This window comes from Topomyia yanbarensis, chromosome 3, assembly GCF_030247195.1.
Source record: "Topomyia yanbarensis strain Yona2022 chromosome 3, ASM3024719v1, whole genome shotgun sequence".
NCBI lineage: Eukaryota > Metazoa > Arthropoda > Insecta > Diptera > Culicidae > Topomyia > Topomyia yanbarensis.
In genome coordinates, this window is record NC_080672.1 from 428,561,758 (window position 1) to 428,584,394 (window position 22,637).

Below are 22,637 nucleotides of genomic sequence, written 5' to 3' on the forward strand. Positions count from 1 at the left end.
TATACTTTCTCTTTCGATTTTTACGGCGTCACTATAACACTTTTCACTTATTTTACAGTACAGATCGAAAGACGGTGGTTTTAGCTAGCATATTACGCAAAGAGCTGGGGGATAAATGTTAAAGTTGCAGATATGACGTTTTGAAAAAACGCTCAAGATTTGTTGTGAGGCCGGTATAATCGTATTGCTGGAATGATTGCCGAATTTCGGCTGATATGTTATTCTGTATGTTTGAGCTTCGAAGATAAAAAGAAAAGTGTGCACACTACGTGTAATTAAACTTTAACACATTTTTACTGATTTACAAATAATCACATAAAATTAGCTATTTTACTGTGTTGCAGTTTCGAAAGTAAAACAAAAACATTTAGATTCAATTCGTTTCGGACGGAATCGGTTTGACTTAGTTTGCACTAAAATGCACAAAAGTGAATTTGCAACAGCTGTAGTAGCTACTCTGCGTTTCCTACAAAGCATTGGCACTTGAATCTCTCTCTCTCTCTCTCTCTCTCTCTCTCTCTCTCTCTCTCTCTCTCTCTCTCTCTCTCTCTCTCTCTCTCTCTCTCTCTCTCTCTCTCTCGTTCACACTCACACCATTTCAATTCCACACCCTTCCATTCAATCCGTAGTCAGTCAAATCAGTCATAATGACCGACTGTCGTCATTTCTGTGGATTCCCACCAATCCCGCCGTGTTCAGGAATGCTGGCCGCACTGGTTGTCGTTGTAAGGCTCGGCGTGACGGACGGCGATGAGGGCTTCCGTTTGACAAAGTAGACGATCGGCATGACAATCGCCAGCACCAGTCCAATGACAATCATACTCCACTGGACAATATCCAACAGAGTCAACACCTTCATCAGACTATCGTCGAGCAGTTTGACCATGTCATCGTTCAGTGCAATACCTTCGTCGATCCAGAGCACCGGGAACAGGGTAGTTTGAAGCCGATCCGTTAATCGAATCGAGTCGATCCTCCGCAGGAACATGTTGAACTGAACCCGTTTGCCACCGTTCAGCGGGGTTCCGGTTAGCTGGAATGAATGCAGCAAATAATGACAAATGATCGAAGCGAATAAGTTTTACATACCGGTTCTACATCGACGAAGATCTGATGCTTGTCTGGATCGGGATGTAATCCTTCAATCAGTCCCGCGTATTCATCGGCTGCGCCCATCATGTGGGGAAGTGTCATTACCACCGGAGCGTCTGTTGAAGGTCATAATAATAATAGCAATTAATTATTTATATGATCGATAAATCTAACGTTTTATTAGTTTGGAACTTTTCTCATTAGAACCGGAAGGATAGTTGAAAAGGATCTATTACCTAATGTCATCATTGATCATAGGTTAATGGTATTTCTCACATGTACAAATCATGAATCATCATTTTTATGTGCAAAATTAATTTATTCATTAGGCTAGAAGCGATTGTCAGCCATGTTTGAACTGATCGAATAGTCGATCAAAGTTTGAATATTGAACGGTGCTTGCAGATGTCGTCCGACTTGTAGTACTAGTTTCATGTTTTGGTGACCATGTAAAACGTGTGGTGGTTGTTGCGGCAGTGGTCGTGGCAGTTTTTGGAACATTTGTAGTTCTGAATGTAAAAGGTGCGTAGGTCACCGGAGTAGTGTTCGGGCGACCGAAATGGTTTAGATAAAAATCGTACAGGTTGGTTGTTGCTTTGCTAGATCCATAGGTAGGGCGGGAGGTTGTACTTCTGGAACTGATCGTTCGGGTCGTTACGGATGGCAGTGTTGGTTTCGTGGTCGATGAACTCCAAAAGCTCTTCTTTGAAGTTGTTGTAGATGCGACAGTAGTTTTGGTAGTTGTTGGTGGTAACCGGGAATAGGTTGTCCTTTTCGTTGTTGGATAGGTTGGCCGTGTCGGAGTAGGGAGCATAGTGGAAATCGTAGTCGGGTCATCGAAACATCCGTTGATATAATGATCAGATCTTCCTTTGCAGTACGGTCTGTACACAGCCCAGGCATTGAAGCCGTCTCCAGAAAGTCTCGTATGTTCCTCGAAAATCAGCTTCATACATTCCAGATCATCGGTGATATCGTTATCTTCTAGATCTGAGCAGGGCAAATTACAAACCCAACCTTTCCCTGGAGGTGAGCACCAGTAAATGTCACTGATTTGAAATAATCCATGATCCTCACTTCCATCGGCATTCAATCTACCGATAGCCGAAACGTTGTAGTTTGATTCTCTGTGGGCGATACAAACCCAGGTTGCGATTTGATCATATGGTAAATTGTGCTTGTAGAACAGCTCTCGAGCTAGTTCGCAGCGTTGATACACCTTACCTACACCAACATTCTTCTTCTTAGTTGGCTTTCTAGTCGGGATTGTCGTTGGAACCAGCGCGTTTTCTCCCTCTTCGAAGCATCCGTTCATCATACTCATTGATTTCCCCTTACAATAGGGTTGGTAAACAGCCCAAGCATTAAATCCGTCTCCGGATATTCTTTGATGTTCTTCGTAGATATGTCGCATACAAGCAAGATCATCCGAGATATCGTCGTCCTCCAGATCGGAACAAGGCAGCCCACAGACCCAGCCCCGACCAGGTGGTGAACACCAATATTCATCGCTCAGCTGGAACATTCCGTGATATTTAACATCTCCCGATCCGGATCCAACGGCGGCTGTGTTGAAATTTGACTGATACTGCGCTATACAAGTCCAAGTAGCAGCATCCTCGATCGAATAATGATGCTTGAAATACAATTCTCTAGCCAACTCGCAACGGTTGTAAACCTTTCCTCTTGTAGCGGTAGATTTCCTCGGAGGAGCATGCGTCGGAGCGGTGATTCCAGGTTTCGGTAAAGCTGGACTTACTGCTTGATCTTCGATCGACCCGAAGCACCCGCGTGCATAGCTTTCAGATTTATCTTTACAGTGGGGTTTGTAGACAGACCATGCATTGAACCCGTCACCAGATAGTCTCTGATGCTCCTCATAAATTGTTCGAATACACTGAACATCATCGGAAATATCATTATCTTTCAGCTCGTCGCAGCTTACTCCACATGCCCATCCATTCCCCGGTGGAGAACACCAATAAATATCACTAATCTGGAACAATCCGTGATCGCCACTACCATCCGCATTCAGACGACCTTCGGCGGATGTGTTGAAACTACTCTCGTGAAAAGCTATGCACACCCAGGTTGCGATCTGTTCCTTTGGAATGTTGTATTTATGCAGCAGATCGTTCGCCAATTCACAGCGATCGTAGATCTTCCCGACCGAGATGATTCCAGATTTTTTACCTGGTCGTGTCGGTGCTGTGATTCCTGGTCGTGGCCGGATGGCCGTCGTCGAGACCCGTTCTTCATCAAAGCAATTGTGCATAAAGCTTTCTTCCCTTCCTTGACAGTAAGGCCTGTACACCGTCCACGCCGTAAACCCATTGCCTGAGATCCGCTGATGTTCGTCGTATATTTTTCGTAAACAACTAATATCGTCACTAATATCATTATTTCGTAAATCTTCACATGTCACCCCGCAAGCTTTTCCCGGACGACTGGTTGCCGAACACCAGTAGATATCACTGATTTGAAATAGGCCATGATCACCGCTACCATCTGCATTCAAACGACCTTCGGCTGAAGTATTGAACCGACTCTCGTGGTATGCTATGCATACCCAAGTAGCGATTTGTTCCTGCGGCAGTTTAAATTTGTCTCGAAGTTCCACCGCCAACTCGCATCGATCGTACACTTTACCAACGGGAGCACTCAGCACCAAGTCTTCTTTTCTAGCTTTAGCTTTTTTCTTCTTGTAGTATGCTTGAAAACGAAGAACTTCCTCGTTTAAACAATCATTGAACGACACTCGATTCACTGGATCCCGACAGTAGGTCCTATGGATCGGCCAAGCTGCAAATCCATCTCCAATCTCACGACTGTACTCGGCGTGAATTTTTCTCATACAATCAATATCATCTTCAACTTCGTCGTCCTTTAGAGCGGCACAGGTTAGTCCACATATGGAACTGATCAAACAACCATAAAGATCACTAATCTGAAAAATTCCATAGTAAGCCGAGCCGCCAAACTTTTTATACTTCAGATTGACAGCCGAACTGTTGAGTTTCGAGCCATGCTCAGCGATGCACAGCCAATCGGCAATCTGATCTTCCGGCACCTGTTTTAGCGCCAATTCACGTGCCAGCTCACACCTCTTGTACAATCGCCCAAAGGTGCCGTGCTGATCGAGTATAATAACAACAACAATGGCAACAAAAATCGGTAACGTTGCACCACCAGTAGGGATCACTGCATTCATCACAAAATTCATTTCAGCGAGCACAGAACATTAAATATCACGATTAGTGCGCGATCACGAATTCAAAACACGTCCGGCGCGCCTTCTTGCTCATTGTCGACTGTCGTGGGCTCACTCAAGCATCCTTTGCTTTGCGTGCAAAAACTTGCCAGCCGCTGAGGCTGAGAGGATCACTCTCGATCACATATCAGGCGCAGTACTTTCCCGTTGATCGTTTCAGAGAGAGAACCCAAAACCAGTCCCCGCGGTAATCCAAACAAATGACCACATTCATAAATCATGGCACGGGCCTGACCGAAACGATGACGCGTATGCTTTAAATTTATGATAGTATCTGTCAGCGGGTCTCTACAAAGGAGACCAAGACGCGATCGATCTTTAACTAACCATATCAAAGTAAACATTGGTGGTCATTGGCGTGCCCAAACCTGAACCTTTTCCATTTATTTTTAGCATCGATTGATGATCTCTAGGAGAGGTCACTTGAAAAGCTTATGATCGACCGACCTTGAGCCTCTCCGAGTCCGTGCTGTTTGTTTTGATCAGTTTCTTATTCGCCGCTCGTTGCCAACTTGAGGTGGGAATGATCTGTGTGTGATTACTTTGTTATCGAGTTAATTGAATGGTGCGCCGGGAGAAAATTGATGATCGTTTTCGACAATGCTGATCTCGCCGATCGAAGCAGCTGTTTTCCCAAGTGTTAATTGTGAAGCGGTATCATTTCTGGATCATAACGGCGCAATAGTTGCTAATAATAGTTTGGTTGCTGATGATAGTTTTGCCGCCTAGCGGTGATTGTTATCGGAAGTAGATGTTAAATATAATTCAGCACGCAACTAGATTAACTGCACGTTTAGTAGCGGCTAATTAAGTGATTGCATAAACGTGTAAGCTGAATCAGTTCGCGTGGGGTTTGGCTAGAGTTACCAGAAGGACATTGTTGATGGTTTGATAATCGAAAAGGTCGGGGAGGTACTTTTATCTTGTCATGTCTTTGAACTCGCCGGAACTCGGAGCTACGACCATTGACCTGAACCGTTTCTATTTTTACATCTTTTGCGGTGAACACGATATCTCAACTGCACATAGCATTCTCAGCTCCAGAAATGGGTCATGGGATTTCGCAAGGGATTTGTGTCGGGATTTGATCAGGGACAATTTTCCGCCGAGATCTCTCCAAACTGTTAAGCTAAACTCTCTGCTGCTTCTAAAAAATACCAACAGTATCACAATAGCACCGATTTTTGAACCTAATAAAAACATCTTTCTCCCCGTAGGAAACAATTCATGTTGAATTGTTCCCGGCCGGATTTTTGTGTGGAGAGTTTTAAAAACCCGGACAGTTTTCCGCGGTTAAGTTTACACTTCATAAAACTGACATTTTTATGGAGGCTCATTTCCCGCCACGGAATTTGAAATCCAATGTCACTTTAAGGCTAGTTTACAGTTCGGGAAATGGGTCAGAGGATTTCGTACGGGATTTGTGTCGGGGTTTGATCAGGGAAAATTTCCCGCCGAGATCTCTCCAAATTATCAAACCAAAAACTCTGCCGCTTCTAAAAAAATACCAACAGTATCAAACTTGCACCGAATTTAAAATCTTATAAAAATACTATTTTATCCGTCGTAAACAATTTAGGTTGAATTGTTCCCGGGCGGATTTTTGTGTGGAGAGTTTTAAAATCCCGGGATGTTTCCCGCGGTTGGGTTTACACTTCATGAAAACTGTCATTTTTGTGTAGACTCATTCCCCGTTACGGGATTTGAAATCCCGAGCTCCATTTAAAATACAGAGGGACCCAAATCCCGTGACACATTTCCCGAACCGTAAACTAGCCTTAAGATCGGATTTTCTATTGTGACCAGGGATGCCACATTGAAATCTGTGTTTCGGCCAAAAAAATGTGATGACTAAAACAGGAAAAATATCTGTGAAAATCTGTGATAAATTGCCAAAAAATCTGTGAAAAATCACAATATTTTCAAAAATCTGTGAAATTTTTATCAAAATGCCAAAAATCTGTCATCTGTGAAAAAGAATCTGTGATCAAAAATTGTAAAAAAAACTTGTGACATTACAGAAAAATCTGTGAATATGGTAACCCTGGTTGTGACGCCTCTTCCAAACGTGATTTTATAGCAAGCGAAGAAGAATATCGGTTGTTGTTGATGAGATCGTAGTAGGCGAAAATAATTTTTTACATCAGCAAGTTTTGACATTAATTTGCCGTTGAAGTTGAAGCTGATACCGTTGCAAACTCACGATTCCGGTGCATTTGATCGACTTCTTGGTAAAGTTAATTTTTGCAGAACACGTGGCGGGTGTGGTTCATTACGTGGTTTTAAGTGAACGAGACTTCGACGATAGTCCTTCCATACTGGCACGGTTTTGGAAATTGTCCCTGGAGTCTACAGTTTAGATGTGTTTAAAGTGAGCTGCATACATTCTGATGAGGCAATTTAAAGATTGGGTAAGTTTTTTGTTTTCCTATCGTAGCGACATTTGAATTTTCTACGATTTACTTCTATAGCCACAGCAACGTTTTCAACAATCTTCGGAAGGACCATTGCCATAAAACTCGGAATTCAAGATCGGGAATATCGAGAAAACATACAGGCGGATGGACTTGAGCCAATCTTATTTGGTATGTTTCGCCAGTGCAACAAAGCGTATCAGAAATCATTTTCGGTCTCACTAGCTTTCTTTAAAAGGCGTTTTACTATTTTCACTGCAGCCTCTGACTTTTCATTTGCCTGCCAGTGGTACGGCGCTGAAGATACCTGTTCGAAATCCCAGTTTATGGAAAAGCTGGTCATGTACTTGTTCTCGAAGTTCGTGGTATTGTCCATCAATACTATTTGTTGCTTTGCATTTTCTTGGCAAGCTGAAATGTTAACTTCGATTGCGTTCCGTAGCTGTCACGATGAGAGATGCATACCTAAACAAATCCATGTGTTCCCGCTCAATTTTGTCAAACAAATTGAATGCCCCTTGCCAACTTCATCCAACCGCATGAGGAGCACCGGGTCGACTAGAAGGAAAAGAAAACAAAACAACGTTGCAGGGCACAATAGATAATCTTCAAACGATTCCCGGGATCGTATGATGACATCAGCCAACGTCATCAAGGTGAGTGCACCTCTATATATGATTTGGGGCAATTCTGGGCCTAGATTTCGGTGTAGCCAAATTTTATTCCACATTGGTGCCCAACTGAAAATCCACATTTAAGATACATTACCGTTAATATTGAGTTTTGTTGTATTTTTGTGATAGTTTTAGTGTAGATCTCACTCGATTTTGTTAAGTTAACAACCGATCTTAGATGATATAGTACACACACTTAATCGATAAAGAGATTGAGTATGAGTTGGCTTTGCGGTTAATATAGGACCAAAGACTCATCGCACGAAAGTGCAATTTTTGCAACAAGCAATCCGAGAGGATGCAGCACGAAATGTGACACGAGATAGCGCATAAACATGGAAAGGTGTCAAATCTAGATTTATGAATTACATAAGCAGGTTAGTGTCGCTCTTAGAAACGTACCACAGTAGAGATTTTGGCCTTCCCTAGTTCCGCTAGCATCTCATCTATTGTTGTGAATTGCAAATTCGGTAGCTTCAGTGCTTTGTTCAATGATATACGGATATTCTTATCAGCTTGATCCCCATGCAGCACGATTACTATGTTGCTGATCCAATCTGTGTGTGTTGTCTCCTTTGTAACACTATTCTCTACTTCGAACAGTTATAGTTTTTTCTTTAGCCTATCGTGAAGAGCGATCGCGACACGTCGCCTGGTTGATGGATTTCTCAACAACGAACAAGTCTGTGACTATTTATGATCTTCTATGCCTGAGCTGGGTCCTCAGAAGGAAGCTGTTTTACAGAACTTTTCGAAGCCTGGGATTCGTGATGTCTTCGCCAATGGAAAAGGACGGTAATCACCTTTTACTATTAAGAACAAGTTAATGCTTTCTTTTTATGGAGATAAGGGACGTTCATTTGACCTAGGACCTCGATCAGGTTGAGCTTTGGAGCCTGAAGTTTGATAGCAGCAACACTGGATCAGTCAAGTAGGTCAACATGAATGAAAATGCATAAGAATATCCAATCAGATACGTTTTCGCTCGTGTCATGATCATCTTCCTCCATTCCTTATTAAACTTCAAAATTCTAACTCAGTCAACACACATCCGTTGTTACTGGAGTTATCGAAGTTCTTTCCAATTTCGTATTCATCATTGCTCTTCCTCGATGATGCATCGTTGTGTGAAATAACGGATTCGGATTCACTGAACTCGTCTTTGATCTCCTTCACTCGCAGAATTTTCAAAGCGGCGATTTAGACTTCGAGTGGAATTTGGATTGCCTTGCCTTGTCAACTTCCGGTTCAAGTGACGGTATCGCAAGTATTCTGAGCATAATAATGCTATTGGCCTCAAAATCAAATCCCTTCGATGGACTGTTGTCATTAAGCAGTTTGATGAAAAAATATCTTTCTTCGGGCAAAAAAATCGGAACTTGCACTTGCAATACACGGGGCTACTGTCGATTAGCTCAAGGAAAGACTTCACGTTTCTGTTGTAAGTCTTTACGAAGTACTTTATACATTGTACCATCCAACTCCCAGCTTTCCTAGCATGAGCGGTTGTTCGTTGAATTGTTTAGCTCCCAGTTTTGTCGCGTTTTCCTCGGATAGTTCCAGGCAGTAAATCTACCTTTCTACGACGGAGAGATCCGAGGTGACGGATTTTCACAAGACATGAAAATCTCGATTTCTCCGTAAGAACTTGTTCGTCGATTTTGTCTCTCGACCTACTTGCATCCCTTCACTGCTACCATCGTAGGTATTCTTGGTACTACTCGTTCATATTTTCCATCTGGTTGGTGATCTTATCTCGTGGTTACGCTACCTTTGCTGGAGTTCCGATAGTATTCGTGTAACTGCACTGCTAACAGCATTCCATGTACCCACGTCTCGACACATCTCAGCAACGATATTCTCCACGCTAAACGAAGGTATCTCGCTTTGCGCTACTTTCAATCTAGGACTAGCAAGAAATATATGCTTCAGTTTTTGCGACATTTCAATACTCTGGACCGAATAATGACGTAACGTTCGCAAATAAAGATACTGTCTGAAACCCCCGTGACCAGACAAGAACTACGCCAGGTAGAAGCTCATTTCCTTTTGTTTCCTGTTGACCTAGATCGAGCGAAGTAATACATTTTTTTCACAATATACTACTGCGGCTTGATAATCGAGTCAGCGTATTTCCCTCGTCGTTTTCATCTTGTAGTTTGATAGGAATATTCCAGCGATAAGGCAAACAGTCCCTGATGTGATGATTATGTACGCAACAGCGCTTGGTCATGAACTGGAAGATACTGTGCAGTTTCACTGGATTTCGCTGTGTCTTGAACCCAAACAGAACATTCGAGCCTCATTATAAAGCCTCACGTAATTAGTATTTGGTAATCGTCAGCAAACCCGTAGGTTGGAAATCCAAGCTCATTGAGTTTCTTCAACAAGCCGTCGGCTACCAAGTTCCATAACAAAGGCGACAGAACGCCACCCTGAGGACAACCGCAAATACTCAACTTCCGTATATCAGCCTGTTGCAGTAACGAGCAAAGAATGCGGTTACTAAGCATTGCGTTTATCCAACCCGAGATACATGTAGGTATCCCATGACCGCGCGACGCTTCCAGAATAGACTGGAAGGACACATTGTCAAGAGTACCCTCAATATCTAGGAATACACCCAAGCTAGATTGCTTGAGCGAGCAGACTTTCTCAATGTTTTAAACAACCTCGTGAAGCAGAGTGATCGTGGATTTCCCACACTGATATGCATGTTGCATTTTTTGCAGTGAATATTCAACTAAACTAACGATCTTGATGTGATGATCGATTATCCGTTCCAAAGCTTTCAGAAGAAAAGAACTTAAGCTGACAGGCCTAAAACTCTTGGCTTCTTCATAGCTTGTGCGCCCCCTTTGGGTTATTTCTCACCATGCTTTCGGGATATACCCAGTAGCAAGACTGGAAAGTATAATCTTTTTCAAGACATGTTTAAGATTATCAATATCAGTAGCACGGGAAGTATTCCATCTTTCCCGGTGATTTGTATGGAGAAAAGCTGTCAACTGCCCACTTGACCATTTCAGTGGAAACCATTGTGCGTGCTAATGCCCATGAGTCCAAATCACCAGAATGAGATCTGTGAACATTGTTCAGCTCCGGATCGATACAATCTGGAAAGTGTGTGTAGAAGAGACAATTAAGAACATCTTTTTCGTCCGTCACATAAACACCATCTCTGGTTTTTAAGAAGTTCATCTGAAAATCATCCGATTTGGAGAGAATTTTATTTAACCTGCTAGCCTCGAGCCTAGAGACATTAGTGCATAGGTTTTGCCAGCCAGCCCGTTCTGCAGATCTAAGACATTTCTTATATGCACTACGAGCTGACCTGAAAGCCCTGGAGTCATCACGCTGACGCCGGTTCCATGCTCTTCTCATAACTTTCTTCATTCTTTCAAGCTCAGCCCTCCACCAAGGGGTTCCCCTAGTCGTCTAGTTGACTAATTGTTGGAAAATATCCATGGCCGTGTGGTATCCGGCCTAGAATTGAGCCACTGGAGTCCTGCTGCCATGTCGTAGGAGGCGACTGAAAGTAGGAGACCCTAAGTCAAGGTGTAGTTTCGTGCCGAGGACTTAATGATTGGAGGGTCTAAAATATGCCAGTCGCGCACGGAGCATTTTGGGTTTTGCCCTTGCTGTGTTATGCGAATCTCTGACACAGTGGACCATTATTTTCTTCGCAAATCGTGGGAATCAAATGATCATGTCCCATTTAAACCTGATATGGCTCGCTAAATGCGTTAACATCCCAACTCGCTTGGTGTCCTCTAGTTGTTGTGCAATTTGTGTTGGAGATGAAATGTACAGTTCTCTAATCAAAAATGGTTAGAATAGCACAAGTCAATCTCCAACATAAACGTACAGCAACTATGAATTTATCTCGACTCATGCAGGAAGGTAAAGCTTCCATAGCATTGGTTCAAGAACCGTATTTCCATAAAGGAAACTTCTATTTTGGAAAGTTACTTAACACTGCCTTCATTGCTTACAACAAGACAGGCATGACTAACCCACGTGAAATGCCTCGTGCTTGCATTCTTGCAAATAAGGCTATTGACGCGTGTCTCATATCGGAGCTCACAACTCGCGATATCTGTGTTGTCACAGTTACATTGACTGTCGAAAACGTAGATAAAAAATATATATATTGTTCAGCATACCTACCGCATAACGAATCATCTCCTTCTGATGATTTCAAAAGCGTTGTATCATATTGTAGCAGAAATGGGCTTCCGCTCATTATCGGCAGTGATGCGAATGCTCATCACATCATTTGGGGCAGCTCAGACATCAATCTGAGAGGCTCTGAACTGATGGAGTACATAAGTAGTACAAATCTCCATATTCTGAATGTGGGAAACCGACCAACTTTTGCGAGGTCTGGGAGGGAGGAGGTGTTAGACATAACACTTTGCTCTGATAGAATTTTGCATGAACTGGGAAATTGGCAGGTTCCAAATGAAACTGAACCGTCTCTATCCGATCATAAATATATATTTTTCGAGCATTTTGATGTCACCTTCAATGTGGTGACCTATCGTAATCCTAAATCTACAAACTGGGACCTCTTTTTGGAAAACTTGGCGACTAAATTTCATGGATATTTTCCAACAATTAGTCAACTAGACGACTTAGATGACGTCGTGGATACGACAAACTCATTCATATTAGCATCCTACGAAGAAGCTTGTCCACTTCGTACTGTTAAATCGACTAGGGGAACCCCTTGGTGGAGGGCTGAGCTTGAAAGAATGAAGAAAGTTATGAGAAGAGCTTGGAATCGGCGTCAGCGTGATGACTCCAGGGCTTTCAGGTCAGCTCGTAGTGCATATAAGAAATGTCTTAGATCTGCAGAACGGGCTGGCTGGCAAAGCCTATGCACTAATGTCTCTAGTCTGAACGAGGCTAGCAGATTAAATAAAATTCTCTCCAAATCGAATGATTTTCAGATGAACTCCTTGAAAACCAGAGATGGTGTTTATGTGACGGACGAAAAAGATGTTCTTAATTGTCTCTTCGACACACACTTTCCAGGCTGTATCGATCCGGAGTTGATCAACGTTCACAGATCTCATTCTGGTGATTCGGACTCGTGGGCGTTAGCACGCACATTGGTTTCCACTGAATCGGTCAAGTGGGCAGTTGACAGCTTTGCTCCATACAAATCACCCGGAAAAGATGGGATACTTCCCGTGCTACTGCAAAAGGGATTTGATATTCTTAAACATGTCTTGAAAAAGATTTTGCTTTCCAGTCTTGCTACCGGGTATATCCCGAAAGCATGGCGAGAAATAACTGTTAGATTTATTCCCAAAGGGGGGCGCTCAAGCTATGAAGAAGCCAAGAGTTTTAGGCCAATCAGCTTAAGTTCTTTTCTTCTGAAAGCTTTGGAACGGATAATCGATCATCACATCAGGAACGTTAGTTTAGTTGAATATCCACTGCACAAAATGCAACATGCATATCAGTGTGGGAAATCCACGATCACTCTGCTTCACGATGTTGTTTACAACATTGAGAAAGCCTTCTCGCTCAAGCAATCTAGCTTGGGTGTATTCCTAGATATTGAGGGTGCTTTTGACAATGTGTCCTTCCAGTCTATTCTGGAAGCGACGCGCGGTCATGGGATACCTGCATGTATCTCAGGTTGGATAAACGCAATGCTTAGTAACCGCATGCTTTGCTCGTCACTGCGACAGGCTGAGATACGGAAGTTGAGTATTTGCGGTTGTCCTCAGGGCGGCGTTCTGTCACCTTTGTTATGGAACTTAGTAGCTGACGGCTTGTTGAAGAAACTCAATGAGCTTGGATTTCCAACCTACGGGTTTGCTGACGATTACCAAGTACTAATTACTGGATTTTGCATCGGAACAATCTTTGACTTGATGCAACAGGCATTAAGAGCTGTCGAACAGTGGTGTCGACAAGTTAAACTATCAGTTAACCCAAGCAAAACTTCAATGGTTCTTTTCACGAAGAAGCGAATAACAACCGGGGTTCGTCCCTTGCAGTTCTTTGATTCTGAGCTACTGTGTGCGGATCAAGTCAAATACGTTGGAGTCATATTGGATTCCAAACTGAATTGGTCTGCTCACATTGAGTTCAGAGTCAAGAAAGCGTGCATGGCCTTCGGGCAGTGCAGACGAACTTTTGGAAAGACCTGGGGTCTCAAACCTAAATACATCTATTGGATTTACACGACAATTGTACGTCCAATACTGTCATACGGATGCCTTGTGTGGTGGCAGAGGGGAGAGGTGGTGACAGTCCAGTCAAAGCTAAACCATCTGCAAAGAATGGCGCTCATGGCGTTGACTGGTGCTTTCACCACGACTCCGACTGCTGCTCTTGAGGCACTTCTAAATATCAAACCATTACACATACACTTAAAACAAGAAGCACTATCATGTGCATACAGACTGCAGGTTACTGGGCTTTGGAACAGTAATCATGTTGATCTTGCTACCAGTCATATACGATTGTGGTCACAAATGGTTACATGGGGTGAAGATATTCTTGCTCCCAGCGATATTACACTCACTTGTAGTTTTCCTTACAGGACATTCCATGTGAAGATTCCCTCTCGAGAGGAGTGGTTGTCTGGCTTTATGGAAAGACAACAACAAACGCAAGTAGTCTGTTACACTGACGGTTCTCTGATGGAGGGACGTGCTGGTGCTGGTGTCTACTGTCGTGAAATGAGATTGGAACAATCTCACTCACTAGGTAGATATTGTACTGTATTCCAAGCAGAAATCTTTGCGATTATGTGCGGGGTGCAATCGGCCCTTCAACTGAGTTTGTCCGGCAGAGTTATAAACTTCTGCTCCGATAGTCAGGCTGCAATCAAGGCCCTTAGCTCAGACAAATCCCGGTCCAAGCTAGTGATCGCGTGCCGAACCCAAATCGAAGAACTAAGCATTGTCAACACTATCTACCTTGTCTGGGTGCCCGGACATTGCGGTATTACTGGAAATGAATGGGCTGACGAATTGGCCAGGGCAGGTTCAGCGATTGACTTCGTTGGTCCTGAGCCCGCCCTGCCAATTTCGACAAGTTGGATAAGGGAAAAAATACGGTCCTGGGCTTTGTCCGAGCACCGCAATTATTGGAGAAATCTACAAACGTGTCGCCAAACAAAGGCGTTTCTAGAACAACCATGCCCAGTGGTTTCGAAAAATCTCTTACATTTTTCGAAGCTCCACTGCGGCATGCTGACCAGGGCTTTAACCGGCCACTGCAAACTCAATTATCACATGGCAACTATTCAGCGCGCTGAGTCTTTTTCATGTGATCTTTGTGAATCCGACTACGGAACCTCATATCATCTGATATGCAACTGTCCAGCGCTAGCGCAATTGCGATTTCGAGTCTTCAGCCGTCCTTATATAGACGAAACCATGTTTGGTCGACTGAAACTCAGAGACATACTAAAGTTTCTTATCCAATGTGGTAAAGAGCTTTAGGATTATTCGCAGGCAAGTTGAACTACTTGTGAGTTTAACTTACCTGTTGTTTATTTTTGTTTTGTGCTGTTATTTTTCCCACCCTTCCAATTCTACTTCCCCACTCCTCCTTGTCCTTTCCTTCCACTCAGGAAATGATGAAAACACACGGCAAGGCACAAATCCCCGACTATGTACGGGGAACGTGCCATTTGAGCCAATATATTCTGATTCCTGAAGCTCAGCCCTCCACCAAGGGGTTCCCCTAGTCGTCTAGTTGACTAATTGTTGGAAAATATCCATGAATCTTAGTCGCCAAGTTTTCCAAAAAGAGGACCCAGTTTGTAGACTTAGGATTACGATATGTTACCACATTGAAGGTGACATCAAAATGATCGAAAAATATGTATTTACGATCGGATAGAGACGGTTCAGTTTCATTTGGAACCTGCCAATTTCCCAGCTCATGCAAAACACTCAGTTCATTTGTGACGTCACCGTAAAGTATTAAATTACCGCCAGTACAACTCCAGAGTGAAGAAGATTGTCATCGTGTGCCGATGGGATTCAGCCCAGCTCCCATATATAAGATTCTTGCGCTCCTAGGGAAAGGTGAAAGAATGGAGCGCAAGACAGGTTCCGGCTGTCTGACAATTTTGCGTGACCGGAAGATGCAGCAAGTACTGCAGAGGAGGACGGAAGGTAAGGTGACGAAATCCTTCCGCGCGTTGAGCCGGGAGGACTATGCGATCGGCCATATTTGACATTGACATTAGGCAGTGGAAGTTGGGGTCTGTTGTGTCGGAAGCGCAAGCGTCCACCCGAAACCAACGGCTGAAGGTACTCACCAAATGTCTTTCCTGTGAAGCGCGCAACGTAGTTGTGATCATGGAAGCCGAGAGGGACCTGATGCTAGACGACAATGACTGGCAGGGGACCAGTTATTTCACGTCCTAGGAAGGTGTTCCAACCGCCATTTTGTAATGAAATTACTTAGAAAAATCGTTTCTTTGAATTCCACAATTAGTATTATTTATTCCATTTTATAGGATATCGATTCATCATTTTCTTGTGTCAAGAAGGAATTTTAAAATGTTACAAGGTTTTCGTGCTCCACAACCATGTAGACCTTTAAGAAATTGGGACAGTGGATTGTCTCCGAATAAGATCACTTAAATTGACAAAATTTATTCCTCACAAATATATTACCGAAAAATAAATTTGTGTGGAAGGTTTTTTCATAATTGTATGTCCAATTCATCAGCTTTCGGTCTCGCTTCTCTCTGGTTGATTGAAACGAAACATTACAATATTAACCCTTCGATAGTCGCGTGCATCAAATTAGCAGTCGCTAATGCTCATAGAAGATGTCGCTAGAGTTTCTGAAGGTGTTGTACTAAATGCGACGGCACGACTACTGAAAGGTTAACACTGGAGATCGATCACGAATTCTGCATAGCAACGATTAGCCCTGTATCCGTAATAAACTCATCATTATACTAATGATTGATAATAGTTTGAAAAGACAAAGGAGCGACTAACCAGACGTAATCGTAGACAATTTCTTGCACGGTAATCGCTTGTGCAATATAATTTTAAAGCTCTTTAAGATAAAAAAAGTTCGTCATTAACAACAGTCAACAGGTTGTCTGCATGCTGCTCAAATATTTGCTATTGACATCGTCCAAAAATTGTACACGAATTCGCGACGCTTACACCGAGGTGCGAAAGTGTTTGGCCAATAAGTTGCTATAAGTAGCATTCTGGATTGGACGATATGCTACACCGGTGTAGTGCAAAGAAAAAATATAGACTGATTACACCGAAGTTTGAATGAGTGTAGCGTGTATTGCAATGTCAAACACGAAAATGTCACAAGAAAGGTAAAGGATGACGAATTTTAGAATTACAATTTGACATCATACGAAGTAATAATAATCAGGTATTCATCCGAAGGGCATTTGGGCTCACAATATTTTTATCCAAATCTCTCTCGTTCTCCAAACTATAGAATTTCTTCAAACACACACGGTCGGTATAGCCCAAAGCTCCGTCAACCTGTTTGGAAGTGATGCACGAAGCACAATTAAATTAGCCTCTCGTCACTCAAAACACATGCGTGGTTGCTCGTTGGCCAGAACCGGGCGCGAAAATCACTAATCAGTTACGAAGCATCGTCGTCAGTAGTGCTAAGCAACCTGTCCAGCCGGTTATCGGTAGCATCGCCTACTTGCACCTAGTCATCTGTGACATTTATGTGTTCTGTTTGTTTTTTTTCTCCGTCGCTGTAAGTTTTGCAGACAGACGGTTAGTATGCAGATGTGGATGACCGGATAGTGACTAAAGTTTGATCGCGGGATCAAAAAGTGAATTTACATTTTTCCTCTGAAAACGAGCGTTATTTTACAAGTAGGTATGCTAATCATTTTTCGAGCAAACAGGTGTTTTATAATTTTATTATGTTTAGCCATTTTGAGAGTGAATATTAGGTTAGGATTAGGGATTCCAAGGTTTATCACCGGAAATTCATCGCATTTGGATTGAAATGAGTCATTATTGATACTTACCGAAACACGTTGACAAATCCAGGGCACCTTTGTACAGACACCCGTTGCTCCTAACGATCGCCTTCGGTATTCGATTGACACAGTAGCAGTCGTTGCTGAACTCGGGACCGATTTCGTTCAGAAAGTTGGCATCCGTTTCGTACCGAAGCGCCGGTATGCCCTCGTAACTGGATGGTTCCACGTACTTGATATCCACAGTTCTGTCGAATTAGAAATGTTTTCTGAGTTTTGGAAAAAGATATAGAAAAAAATCACGAACTAACCTACAGATATCGGTACTAAAGATGGTCATTTTCTGAACCCCGTTTCGGAACGGAGGATAGCCCGAACCGTCCGTTCCAAAGATTTTATTGCAGACAGCAGATGATCCCAGCGAGCGATTGCTCCACCGGTCCAGTGTGGTATGTCCGTTCCAGGAATCAATCATATGAGTTTGCAGAGCGTCTTTGGTGCCGGTATTGATCGTAAAGACACCATCATCGGTCATGTTTTTCTAAGACGGAAAACGAAACGCGCAAGAAATTTAGCAAATTCTGAGAAGCTATCAAGATGATTCTACATACATGATGGAAGAACGAGAACTTCATGGATCCGTCGGGCATCACCCGGATGGTTTTGGTATTGCGCTTTTCAATTTCTTTGCAAATCGCCTTCGCTATGCCGATAACATTCACGCAAAATGACACTCCGTCGAATAGGAACTCTTTCGGGGTGGTCCGAAGGAACATGGAATCCGGCCGGCCAAAGATACGATTCAGCTCGACGTTGATCAACCGCAGACTGTCGTAGGTTTCGTCTTCGGCAATTTGGAGGATGGACTACGGTACAATATGGATGGTAGAAAGAATAGTGCGAATAGTTTGTGGTTAGCTACGATTTTACTAGATGATGACTACTGGTTAGGTGTTCTGGGAGCCAACGCCCAGATTGGGTTGCAATTATGTACTAACATGTGTTTGTGTTGAGAGAAAGAGTAAGGACGAAGAGAACAACATAAACCAACTGTATAACATACGATCGCTAATTGCAATTAGTCAAGGTGATTTTGCGGTGATTGTAATGTGCTTGCGAGATGTATCTAAAACATTCATAGTGGAATATGGACGATCTTTCCTAATGGAGCATGCACGTTTCGATCCTCACAATATAGTGACTATTTTTTTTTTTGGCAAACTTAGCTCTTGATAGTCGACGACACGGGTAGAGTAGAGTACTTTGTAGGGGTATTGATAAGTTTGATGGTGGGTTGAGGGTTCACAGATGTTCTATTCACAGATGCTACTTGCTATACACTTATGCTACATTGTAACAGTTCCGAAAACACCAGTGTCAAGAAAGGGAGTTCCACTAACTGATTTAGTTAATGTGATTTTAAACAATTTAGTCTGTTACCTAAATTTGTAGTTTTTATCATTGTTACACTATAGAAAAACTACTTTACTCGAAAATCGGTATCTTTATTCCTCTATTTTACAATTATGAAATAAATGTTTCCAATAGTAATGCAACACAAGTGTTAGAATCATCATCCAATGCCTAGCAGAGTACAGTTATTTAGAAAACAAGCTCAAAATTTCTAGCAGAAACGATCTACAGGAAATTGTATTAGCATTTGAGATATATGTTCTGAAGCCACCGTTGTTTCAAAATTTATGTAGATGGCGGTGCTCAGCATTTCATTATAAATATTCCTAAAAATGAATTTTTTGAACCATTTTTATATTCATAATTACTTGGGAAAATGATTTTGTTGTTTTTTGATTCAATGTCATTTGTTTTCACATATTTGATATATACTCTGCAGACCCCTATACCAGTGGCGTAGCCAAGGGGGGGTTTTGGGGGTTAAAACCCCCTCCAAACCAAAATATTTGAATTGAAGAAAAAAAGTTTGATGCTGATGCTTATTTGAATATTCAAATAATAATTTTGGAAGTTTATTATCTGTTCATTACATTGAGAACCTAATGTTTTAAACGTTATGGGGACTTTTTGTAAATTGTGAGAATGGGATCTTGTAACTAATATTTTAGTGAGGATCCTATAGTTGATAAATCATGTGAATATCAAGCAAAATGGCTCAATGAAAACGCCTACATAGAAACTGATGCAAAATGGCGTTTTACGCTTGTCTCTAACAGGTCAGAATCGGTTTTTATGTGCATTTATGTAAAGTGCCACCAGCTAAGATCGGTAATAAAATTTTTATGATGTACATTTGGGTATCGAATTGAATGGCGCCAATATTCCATAATTTGGAAACCATCAGCTTTAGTATTTAGCAGCATAATTTTGTTGATTAATTTTTCCAGTTGGATGCAGTACTAATTCCAATAAAATTTAGTATCTTCAGCAAAGTTTTCAAGAATGTTATTGCAAATAGATTGGTTGAAGATATGAATGCAACCCGTATTTGTGCATTATAGGCCATATTGCACTACGAATTCCCTTACTAACGGTTATAGGCGGCAACAAAGAATTTGGGAGAATACCTTGTAGATGACTTTTACTATCCTAGTATGCAAAAGTGACTTCAACGCCACTTTGGTCAAATTTAACTTTTTCGTATTTTTATGTTCACTACGAAAATTCGCATCTTTCAGTGCAAACGACTTCAAATGAAAATAAAAAATTACCTGTTGAAATGCGAAAAGCAAAGTGGCGAAAGCATCCTTTTACCCGCACCATGCAAGATTTGAAAATTGATTTCCTGAAAAATATGCTGGATGGCGTTTATGTCACCTTTGCATACAAGGGCAGTTCAGTAATGTGATTAATCGGTAATTAGTTGCAAAAATCCCGCTTAACACCATTTTTATAGATGGGACATACTACTCCCTACTTCCTATACTTCGGTGAAATCTCCTCCTTCCAGATTTTCAAAAGCACCCAGTGGAGTGCTCTAGCCAATTCCTCTACTCTGCGTTTGAGTAGTTCACATGACAGTTTATCATTACCAGCGGTTCAACCGTCCTATTTTTTCATGAATCTTAGGCAGATCCGGAATCCGTCGTCGACTGCGCTCGTCTCCAAGCTGATTCTTGCAATACTCTTGTCGTCTACTGCTTCGCTATTTAGGTATTCGCCATAATATACTTATCAATCGTGAGAATTTTTGCACATTATTTATAAAGTGTACAGACTATTCTGTGCGATAACCGGTTTATACAATGCCCCCGGCGGATGTGAGGTCAGTGCACATTGATATGGCTTTTGATCCACACTACACACATCCATTCGCTGATGGTCTGCCACTTGATCACGCGTTGGCGCATTTTGTCCAGCTCTTGTGCCGTCGCTCGATCCCCGCATTTCCACACCTTCTGCCCCGTTTATCAAAGCTCCTCAAATGCTACGGCTTCGAAGTTGCGAGTTTTCAGCTCATGTTTTTGTTAGTAAAGTGGTGTTTTTGGGCCACTCGTTGAACTTGACCTAACCTGTCTCGTAGTCCGCCACCCAACATAACTGACACATGCGACAGGTATTTAGTTCTGCCTACGGTATGGTCATAGCGCCCATGCCCGCTCACACCATCCCATTTCGCTATTACTGCAGAACACGGTAGTACCCAGTCGATCGCGACCTACAGATTAAATGTCATCAATAGACCCGCCATCATTTTTGAAAAATCTAAGATTTTCGTCAAAACCCCCTCCAAACCAAATTTCTGGCTACGCCACTGCCCTATACTCTATAACGAAGTTAGCGAAAAATTCTGTACACTATTCAGCAACGTAAACGTGTACGGAATTTTTCACCAGAGTTGGTCAGCTTTTCCATAACCAATGTACATGCGCATAAAGTAGCAAAATACTACTTTCGACGAAAAAAGTTTCTAGAGCTCTGGGTATTGTATTTTTCTCACTTTCACTTTCTCAGGCTACTTCTACTTCTGGATCTGGTGTAAAAAACCTTTCTTTTTTCTCAAAATTTTTGAAATTTATGATAATCAAGGGTCTTATTCTCACAGCTGTCCGATAATAATGTTGTAATTTGAAAAGGCTTATAGCTAGCTGCCCGAGCAGAGTCTGATATCAAATTGAGAACTAAACTTGATGTTGTGATGTAGTAGGGAATGATTGCTCAGGTTGTTATCATTTTGGTCGTTTTAACGGTTAAAAGATCAAAATCGAAAGCAAAAAAATTGCACTATGACATCAAACAGAAAACTATTTATACTATCAGTGAAAGCAAATTGAAAACTAATTGAGATGGTGAAATATTTCATTGATAACAAAATAAGTAATCAATTTGATGTTTGTCAAAGAAATAGAAACAAACATTTTTTTTCTAAAAATGTAAGCACATCAAAATGAGATCAAAATATGATGTCATTTCTGAAAAAGTTTAAACTGATATCAAAATAAGATTTCAATTTGATGCTTGATATCAAAATATGTTGTCTATTTGCTGTAATTTTGATGTTGTACTTTGCTCGGGTGCCTAACGTGTGGGCCCATATGCTGTCACTGGAACCCCGAAACAGCACAGTATTCCATCGTTGGTCGAAAATGGCGCATACGCGGAAGTGGTGTAGACTCACACATGAAAACAGCTGCTTCCGGCCCATTAAGGACATTATACAAGCAAGTCACAACGTAGCTCCTAGGCCACACACCCCTCTTTCCCCTGCCTAACCATGTAACTGCATGAGCGAATATAAAAATATGTTTTTCACCAAATTAACCATGTCGGTGCGCCACGAAACTGCTACTTGGGGCAGCTAGAACATCTTCCTATACAATCAGCCCGAGTTTTTGACGGAATAACATCTGTAGTTCTTATTTTGTGCGTGTTACCGCTTCACTTGGGGTTTCTTTTCGAAACACTCATATTTTTCTTCTTCTCATTTTTATTTCACCTTTTCAAATGCACTTTAATGACACTCCACTGCAAAAAAACGCGATACTTTAATCGTTTACTAACACAACTTCAAATTTTCTACCAGATGATCGAAGGAAAATGTCCAAAAACTCTCATTTGTGCGTTTGAATTTTCACTTCAAATTTCAATTTTTTTCAAAGTATACAAGCGAGCCGGTACCGAGCAACATGCGTGCGTTCCTGGCTTCCACATATCTTTACCTTAAAGCCACCGGTCTACGCAGAAGCTGGTCCGGATGGAGGCGTATGTGAGTCACAGCCTGCTCCGTCTGTATTGTCAGTCAC

General features: G+C 42.1%; 2 protein-coding genes across 2 annotated transcripts; both read right to left on the reverse strand.

Annotated features, from left to right (window-relative positions):
- Positions 1–270: 270 nt before the first annotated feature.
- Positions 271–19,138, reverse strand: LOC131689406 (sensory neuron membrane protein 2). Its single transcript, XM_058974467.1, has 5 exons — positions 18,033–19,138; positions 17,733–17,962; positions 17,470–17,669; positions 1,090–1,208; positions 271–1,033 (listed from the first exon to the last, which is right to left on the reverse strand). The coding sequence occupies exons 1-5, from the start codon at positions 18,195–18,197 to the stop codon at positions 662–664; spliced, it is 1,086 nt and encodes a 361-aa protein (XP_058830450.1). The 5' UTR covers positions 18,198–19,138; the 3' UTR covers positions 271–661.
- Positions 1,229–4,613, reverse strand: LOC131689405 (uncharacterized). Its single transcript, XM_058974466.1, has one exon. The coding sequence runs from the start codon at positions 4,313–4,315 to the stop codon at positions 1,436–1,438; it is 2,880 nt and encodes a 959-aa protein (XP_058830449.1). The 5' UTR covers positions 4,316–4,613; the 3' UTR covers positions 1,229–1,435.
- Positions 19,139–22,637: the final 3,499 nt, after the last annotated feature.

What these genes read in the sequence shown, in the direction of transcription:
- LOC131689406 (XM_058974467.1), bottom strand. Translation starts at nt 18,197, where the DNA reads ATGTTCCTTCGGACCACCCCGAAAGAGTTCCTATTCGACGGAGTGTCA. An exon ending in AGTTCTCGTTCTTCCATCAT is followed by an intron (nt 17,963 to 18,032) that starts GTATGTAGAATC and finishes TTTCCGTCTTAG; the next exon opens with AAAAACATGACCGATGATGG. An exon ending in TTTAGTACCGATATCTGTAG is followed by an intron (nt 17,670 to 17,732) that starts GTTAGTTCGTGA and finishes CTAATTCGACAG; the next exon opens with AACTGTGGATATCAAGTACG.
- LOC131689405 (XM_058974466.1), bottom strand. Translation starts at nt 4,315, where the DNA reads ATGAATTTTGTGATGAATGCAGTGATCCCTACTGGTGGTGCAACGTTA.